The following is an 8,938-nucleotide window of genomic DNA, read 5'->3' as shown; positions in this document are numbered from 1 at the left end:
GTCTACAGTGAAGAGGCGACTCCGGGATGCTGGCCTTCTAGGCAGAGTGGCAAGGAAAAAGCCATATCTGAGACTAGCCAATAAAAACAAAAGATCGATATTGGCAAAAGAACACAGACATTGGACAAAGGAAGATTGGAAAAAAGTGTTATGGACAGGCGAATCAAAGTTTGAGGGGTTTGGATCATACAGAAGAACAGGTGAAAAGATGCTGGAAGACTGCCTGACGCCATCTGTCAAGCATGGTGGAGGTAACGTGATTGTCTGGGGCTGCTTTGGTGCTGGTAAAGTGGGAGATTTGTACAAGGTAAAAGGAATTTTAAATAAGGAAGTAGAGATGAGCCGGATACTCGGCTGAAACGAGTATCCGGTACGGATAAAGCACTTTTGCCGATTACGAGTATAATACGAGTAATCGGAGTCATTATCTGTGCTCGGACTGAATGAAAATCCTCACACAGCGTCACAGCGCTCCTCCCGTCACACACGGCTCTGCTCACTCACTCACAGAACAGCTCTCTGTCTCTCAGTCACTCAGGTTCACTGCGCATCGGTACTGTTCCATAGACTCAGTCAAGAAAGCAGAAATGATTCGTTCATTTCCCGACTTGGTCTTCGGGTACGAGTCTTTGGAAAAATTTTCACGAGACCTGCAATGGCTCAGTAGAGGAGCGCTGGAGATGCAAGGGACGTTCACTGTCTCCCGGAGAAATGAACACTCTGTGTTTTTAGTATAGAAAGACGTGAATTATATTTGTTCACAAGTCATAATGACTGGTTTTGTTATTTTCACTTTACATTTACACTTACTTTACAGTAAAGTAAACCTCTATTAAATACTGTACAACATGACAGTTTGTATGGTTTGAAATTGTCATCTATTATCACACTGGCATTTAATTATCACGGCAAACAATTACACTGCACTAAACTTTAAGTGTTAATGTAAAGTGAAATATCTATACTAAAAACACAGAGTGTTCATTTCTCCGGGAGACAGTGAACGTCCCTCGCATCTCACTCACACACACACACACACACACACACACACACACACACACCTGGTGTGGAAATAAATAAAAAAAATAAAAAAATCATAAAAAAATTTCAAAGTTAAAGAAAGTTATGTTGAACCAGCCCACTTCCGGGTTAAACCACACCCACTTCCGGGTTAGGCCCCGCCCACTCCGAGTACGGATACGGATACAGATAATGCTGTACTCGCTCATCCCTATAAGGAAGGCTATCACTCCATTTTGCAACGCCATGCCATACCCTGTGGACAGCGCTTGATTGGAGCCAATTTCTTCCCACAACAGGACAATGACCAAAGCCACAGCTCCAAATTATGCAAGAACTATTTAGGGAAGAAGCAGGCAGCTGTGGCCAGCGCAGTCACCAGATCTCAACCCCATTGAGCTTTTGTGGGAGCAGCTTACGAGTATGGTACGTAAGAAGTGCCCATCAAGCCAATCCAACTTGTGGGAGGTGCTTCAGAAAGCGTGGGGTGAAATTTCTACAGATTACCTCAACAAATGAACAGCTAGAATGCCAAAGGTCTGCAATGCTGTAATTGCTGCAAATGGAGCATTCTTTGACAAAAGCAAAATTTGAAGAAAAAAATTAACATTTAAAATAAAAATCATTATTTCTAACCTTGTCAATGTCTTGACTATATTTTCTATTAATTTGGCATCTCATTTGATAAATACAAGTGTGAGCTTTCATGGAAAACGCGAAGTTGTCTGGGTGACCCCAAACTTTTGAACAGTAGTGTTTATATATTTTTTTTTCAGGCCAATTGCTTTTTGAGGGCTTTAATTCAAGTTAAATCCAGAAAATCCTCTTCACTGTTTCAACAAATGGCGCAGGATGGACCTGGAGCCAAACCAGGGCCGAAACCCCAGTAATGGCAGCAGCTAGTAGAGGGTGTCAACAGAAACTACCACTAATATGAAACTGCTGCCACACTTTTAAAGGCAACTGCCTTTGTTGTTGCACAGATTAAAGGCAACTGCCTTTGTTGTTGCACAGATTAGAGGCAACTGCCTTTGTTTTTACACAGATTAGAGGCAACTGCCTTTGTTGCAATATTATTATTTATTTTTTATCTGCCCTCACCCTCCACAATGTATGTTGTTCGACTTTTGCTTCAGAAGAACAAAAATTAATCTGTAACCTGGAAGTTAAACTTCACAACAACAACAAATTTGGGAAATCTGCTCCATGAAACCATTTCAGGCAGCGAATGGACTTTTTATTTCATTTTAGTAAATAGTGTGTTTGTCTTCAGACTTGTATAGAACAGTGTCTCTCAAAGTGGGTTTAACATGGACGAATATGACAAACTGCTCCAGGATGAGTTTGAGGATCAGTTAACAGACGATCTGGAGGTTCTGGCTCCGATGGAGGGTGAGTCCCCAACAGTCTTAAACTTACTTCTGTAAAAAACAAGTCATTATTTCTCATTTACACGTTTAAGCTTCTTTTTAAACCTCCTCAGCCAATAAATAGATAACTGAGCAGCTGTTCATCTTAGTTAAGAAACATGACTTTTTTTTAGGGCCCAAGCACTGACAGGCACTGACAGACAGTGTAAGGATTATTATGATTTTTCAGGAAAATTAATTTGCTTTTTGAGGGCTTTAACATGCTGAAATTCGTACCAAAATGCGTGCAGAAAATTAGAAAGTGGTTAAAATGTACGTATTCTGGAGGAATTTTCAATGGGCGTGGCAAAATGACTCAACGGTGCCCCCCCAAGATCCCTGGAACGCGTTCCCATTGACCAATCTCCACAAAAATATGGAAAAGGCGCAACCAGAAGCCTGCTTTTTTGCATTAAGTGGCCATTTTGGCCATATTCCGCATTTTTACTTTGAGGTACTTGTACCAGGGCTTTCATCAGATCAACTTCAAATTGAGATGAGTGTCATCACAACAAGATGGAGATACAAACTAACTCAAAGATCGATTTTTGTCACACGTTGTGACCGTGGCGTGGCGTCAAAGTTTGATCACACTCCATCAAAACACTATGTTCTGTATCGCGGGATACATGGACCATGACTCCTTTGATGCTGAGGTGTCAAAAAACACTGCACTCATGCAGTGACAATGTCAGTGGTCATAGATCAAAGGAATCTTTATGTCTTGCAAAGGTGACGTCTCTCTCTCTCTCTCAGAATTGTGACATTTCCTCAAACCGTGTAAACATTGAGGTACGGCGAAGGTTCATCCTTCGCCAAAGTTGACGATGTTGTCTTAACTCTACTGTGCATTGTCCTAATACCACGGAAATTCTGTCTCATGATCAGAGTCCAAACCTGAACAGCTCTATGTGTCAATATTTCCTCAGGGTCATAGCGCCACCCACTGATCAGTGTGAAAACTAAATTGTTGTTACATTTTCCAATTGACACAAAATTGCTCACACTACATCAGAGCCCCTACAGATCTATTTGTCTGTATGTAATTATACTGATGGCACCACCTACTGGCAACAGGAAATAAGCTTTGTTTGCAACTATCATTCAATTTACATAAAATCAACACAGTGTGATGTGCAATTGATAGTGTTGACCATAATGAAAAATTAGAAGGCAAGAATCAACATCACGTGACGGAAGCAAGATGTGAAGCGTTTATCCTTGCCGCAGTGCGCAAAACGCATGCAACGCTTCCAAATAAATATGCCCGGGCCAATTCAGTGCTGCTTTACAGTCCTAGAAATTGTAGAAGTTTTTTTTAATTTGTATTTGTACTTTCTCTTATATTCTTGAAGTGTAATTTAATATTACCCTATTTTGCACTTTTTTTCTGGAATCAAGACATGGAAATTTAAATTCACTGGAAGCCCCAATAAATAAAATAAATTAAGGGATGATGCTTTTATAAGAATTATACTGAAAACTGAGCTAATCTAATGCTGTTTCTTTTTCCTGGTAAGACTCCACAAAGATGTCTGTCCACTACCATGCTTCTACTGTGACAAACATGGACATTGAAGAAAGTAAAATTGTCTTTAAGCAGTTTCTCGGGGATTGCAGCAGCCCCCGCAATTCAGGTAATGAAATAAGAGCTTTTGTGTTATCAAGATGATGATGTAAACCCATTAGAGTCAAATTTAATGTCATTTTTTTGCATTTTTTAAATCTTTTCAAACCTGTGCTAAATTTGCAACATCAGTAATCATTTGGAGTCATAATAAAAAGTCAATATAGAGCTTCTAACACCTTAAGAAGAATTTTCGCTCAGGAATCACTGGTAAACACACAGAGTAATGTGAAAATTGGAATTCAAATCTCTTTGATCACCAGAAACATATCAAAACGATTTATATATGTGCATAGCTATCTTCATCCCATTAATGCAATTATATTCTGCTCAGTGATTTGTAATGTTTTCCAATATATATATAAAAAACATATATATATATTTATATTTTATTATATATCTTTTGTTGTATTAGGTCAATATGGGCAGTATTGCAAATCACAGAGCAGCATTTATAGAATAGTTGCATTCATGGAATTAGGTGTGTTGATTTTTCGGATATTTATCTTCCAGGACTAACCACTCCTGTCTATGTATTTACTGATTCAACTTCCAATTCATTAGGTTTAAAAATCTAAATAATTTAAAACATTTTGCCGTGAGAAATGATTCAATCACCCAACTCAAGGTATAACCATTATTCTCTTGACAGTTCATCTAGTTTGTCTTCATGTTCTACAAATGATACAGTATAAAGATATTCATGTTTGTATGTAATATTTTGTTTGTAGATCAATTAACAATACTAACATATGGTGTCTATTTCTAAATAACATTTTACTATCAACAATTTTTATTTACGTACTTTGCTGGAAATGTATCTTCTGGAGAGAATTTCCAATCCCAGTCAAATTCAAACCAGATGAAGCACAAAACCACAAGTTCTCTAGATCACTTCATGAAATTCAAGTTTCTGTTTCCGCTCTCACTCAGACATTGTGTTGAGGAACAGTTCCTACAGGGCTGCCACAGTTTCCCTTGGGCTCCTCTGTATTATCATGCTGGCCGTAATGATAGGTCAGAGCATCCACTGTGAGTCCACGTCTTATGTAAGTTTAAAAAGTTGCCAAAATGTGTTGGTGAATCTATTGATTGACGACATGCAATCTTTCCTCTCTGGCAGATCAAAAAGTCGAAAAAGAACATCAAGAGAATGTCAAACAGCTGAGAGCCAGTAAAAGCCAGTTGGATATCAATTACAATGTCTTGTCTGCAGCCAAAGAGCTGTTACAAAAACAATATGACACAGTGGTCAAACGTAAAGACGAGTTACAAGGCAGCCATGATTCGGTGACCAGGGAGAGGGACAATTTACATAACCAATTCAATAATGTCACCAGATCTAAAGAGAAACTGCAGATGAGTTACAATGACTTGATTAAAGACATAGAACATTTACAGGAGGAATACAACGCATCTACCGGTGAAAAGGACACGCTAGCAAACACTCACCAAAACCTAACAACAGAAAGAGACGCTCTTCAGGAAACTTTCAACTCTCTTAAAAAAGCAGCAGACATATTGCGGGCTAATTACGTGACGTTGGCTGAGGAAAAAAAAGAGCTTGAAAGCAGCTTAAATAATATGACTGCAGAGCGAGAACTGCTGATGGTGAAAATCAGCAACCTGACTGCTGAGAGAGATTATCTCCAGGGCCTAGTTGACAAAATGAACAAGACAATGCAAGGTACGTAGAAAGAACTGACCAAATATCCTATATGTTAAGGTTTCATCTCAGCGCTTTTACACTTTTGTCTCACTACTTGATTATTGTCGAATCAAATCTCACATGTACAGATAAGAATTGTGTCAATGGATGGCAGAAGTTTGAGAACAGCTGCTACTACACTTCTAATGACAAGAAAAGCTGGCAGAAAAGCAGAGAATACTGTCAAAGCAAAGGAGCTGACCTGGCAATCATCACAAGCCAAAGTGAAATGGTGAGTTTTTCCGTGAGGATCATCGATCAACAAATCAAATTTCATTTATGTAGTCCTTATTCACAAATCTGTTTGCCTCATAGGATTTAACAAGATTCGACATCGTCTGCCCTTAAAGGTTCAGCGTGTATAATTTAGTAACATCTACTGGTGAAGTTTCATTTTGCAGCTGAATAGCCCTCACCTCACCTTCCCCTTCCAAACAAGAAAGAGAACCTATGGTAGAATTCAATTGTCATAAAAACTCTTTAGTTAGTCCAGTTTGGGCTACTGTAAAAAATATGGCGGCCTACGTGGAGACGACCTGCTCCAGATGTAAATATAATGTTATGAAATATAAAGTTCTAGGGTAAGGTAAACATCAATCCTACAATTTAGATGAAACACACTGGTAAAAAATCACTCGGATTACTTTACAGTCAATTTCTGACAAAGTTAGGAGAGACTACAAAAAAACTACCCATTCAACAGGGAAAAAAACACGTTTCTTTATCTGACAGAGATGAAGGGAACAGGAAAGACAATTGGAATGATGGAGGGATTGTCATATTACATTGACAGTAACATATAAATTGGCATTTTGTATGTCTAGGCAATCTAGTTGTTATCATAATCCATTGTGTGGATCATCTGCACTGCCACATGCTAAAATGTCTCCATATTCATCTAAGAGTATTTTACATTGTTACAGCTCATTTTCATATGAGAGTAGGAGAAAGTGTTTGCTCATACGATGAATCCACAAATAGCATATACCTCCGGAGTACCACAGTCCAAACACATTTCACACAATTGTGGTTATCAGTTCCCTTAATGTGAATTCATCATTTGAATTCTATAGTCAATGAATATTTGACACTTGACACTATTTTCCACACAAGAGTACAGTATTATCTAAGCTTTATATTTGATAGAAAATAACTTGTTAACTAATTTACTTCCTTAATAGGTTTTATTTGATCAGCTGATAGCAATGGAATACGAGACAAACTTGGGGCTGCTCTGCATAACTTAATGACTGACATGATAGTAAAATATTATCCTTTTTTAAAATATTGGCGCGTCTTAATTTGTGGAAAACATAAAGACCTCATAACTTTTAATTGAATGATGCTTCCCACATAGGACTTCATCAATGGCTTTATTGGAAAGGACAAAGAAGTCTGGATTGGATTGGCTGATGAAGGAGTAGAGGGCGAGTGGAAATGGGTGGACGGGACACCACTGACCTTAGCGTAAGAAAGTCAACGCACATCTCTTCATATACAAAACAAAAAGTAGGTAATGTTGACTTCTTGTAGCCAATGACAGGGCAGCATGAATTCGTTTTGTGGCTGTCTTTCCTTGTCCTACAGGTTCTGGGGTGCAGGCCAGCCCAACAGCCGTAACGGGACGGACCAGGACTGTGGGGAGTTCTGGCACCGTGCGTCAGGGAAAGGCGAATGGAATGAAGAGAACTGTAGTTTAGAACAAAACTGGATCTGTGAAATGTAGTGTTTTTCCTGTATGGGCAATGCTTTGGTTACTGTTGGCTGCGTGCCTGACACTAATAACTATAATCTTGATTATCACTCTCAGTGTATTGAGAGGGATTAAACATTGGGGACTGCTGTCAGTACATGCTTATATATACAGTCTATGAGTACATTGTAAATAATGACAATATTAATCACAGTGACAAAGTTTACTTGGACACCAATATTCCAACTATTGAATTTATTCAGAATTAGACAATCATTTGATTATGGTGTTTAAATGAGTTGCCTTATGAATGTTAATAGTATGTCATACATCTGACTTTTCCGCAACCTTTTTGAAAATATCCCCATTGCATTTGTGCCGATCCGAACCCTTCATAATATCCATTCCTCTTAAAATTTATAGCATACTACTTTCTTCTCATAGTGGCAGCCATCCTGTGAACAGGACATGCATCTTCAAGCAACTGGTAACTGTGGAATGTAAATTTCATAAAATGCTGTGAAAAACTCCTATTCATGTCTACATGATGTGACTAAGGTTGGAATACACTCTCAATTTGACTAATGCTCTGTCCTTTTGTACAACCTTATTCCGGCTGAGTAATTAGAAAAAGGTTGTTTACACGGCATTGTTTGATTAAGCCTGATGTCTTTATCAGGTAAATGTTGGAATGTTGATGCCTATGTAAACAAAGTCAGTGTTTGCTTAGCATTGCTCACAGCTAAATCTTGAAATAGAGTGATGCGCAGTGAGTAATGTATTATTAAGTTGGATACAGCAGCAGACCCAGCTGATAAAAGTGGAGCAGACACAGGTCGACGTAAATTGTTTGGAACAGCTTGGTTAAAGGGTGACTGAGGTTTCCACAGATATCTGTACACACTGTGGGAACTGTTTAATAGTAATAAAGGGGAACAAGTAATTTATATCTGTGATGATTCAATATATTTACTCAAATAATTCAATGCATGATGATTGATATATATAGTTTACAATGATCCATTTATAGAAAAATAAACTTTCAGATTATGTCAAGTTGATTTGATTGACATACTGCACTTAATGTAATCAGTTGACTCAATGACTAATATATGCATTTCCTATGTGCTGTACTCTAAAAGTGTTACAGTTGTTGTTGCTTCCTGTGTGACCACTAGCACAAACTGCAGATGTGGATAGCACAGATTCAGGGACAACAGCCTTAGTCATAAACATAGACTATACTCTATTACTACTGCACCATTAATATCCATTGAATTGGTGCTTTTACTATTGAGATGTACATGTGAAAAAAAGTCTGTGCTGTGCTTACAATTCAATTCCATTTTGCATTCTAAATAAACAAATTTTACATTTTCAAGCATACAATCAACTGATTGCTAATTAAATAATTCACTTTCTACAATTTGTAAAATAAATCACTCTGAGAGTTCATCAGTATGTAGAAAAACCTTGGAAAC

General features: G+C 38.1%; 1 protein-coding gene across 1 annotated transcript; it reads left to right on the top strand.

Annotated features, from left to right (window-relative positions):
• The first annotated feature begins 3,960 nt into the window (after window positions 1–3,960).
• LOC132996842 (asialoglycoprotein receptor 1-like) lies at window positions 3,961–7,490 on the top strand. Its single transcript, XM_061067212.1, has 6 exons — window positions 3,961–4,066; window positions 4,990–5,088; window positions 5,180–5,743; window positions 5,854–5,996; window positions 7,122–7,231; window positions 7,352–7,490. The coding sequence occupies exons 1-6, from the start codon at window positions 3,961–3,963 to the stop codon at window positions 7,488–7,490; spliced, it is 1,161 nt and encodes a 386-aa protein (XP_060923195.1).
• Window positions 7,491–8,938: the final 1,448 nt, after the last annotated feature.

Source organism: Limanda limanda, chromosome 2 (genome assembly GCF_963576545.1).
Source record: "Limanda limanda chromosome 2, fLimLim1.1, whole genome shotgun sequence".
In the NCBI taxonomy this organism is placed as follows: Eukaryota; Metazoa; Chordata; class Actinopteri; order Pleuronectiformes; family Pleuronectidae; genus Limanda; species Limanda limanda.
The sequence above is the reverse complement of the archived record's forward strand: the minus strand, read 5'-3'. Positions and strand labels throughout refer to the sequence as shown.

What these genes read in the sequence shown, in the direction of transcription:
- LOC132996842 (XM_061067212.1), top strand. Translation starts at nt 3,961, where the DNA reads ATGTCTGTCCACTACCATGCTTCTACTGTGACAAACATGGACATTGAA. An exon ending in CAGCAGCCCCCGCAATTCAG is followed by an intron (nt 4,067 to 4,989) that starts GTAATGAAATAA and finishes GCTCTCACTCAG; the next exon opens with ACATTGTGTTGAGGAACAGT. An exon ending in GATAGGTCAGAGCATCCACT is followed by an intron (nt 5,089 to 5,179) that starts GTGAGTCCACGT and finishes CCTCTCTGGCAG; the next exon opens with ATCAAAAAGTCGAAAAAGAA.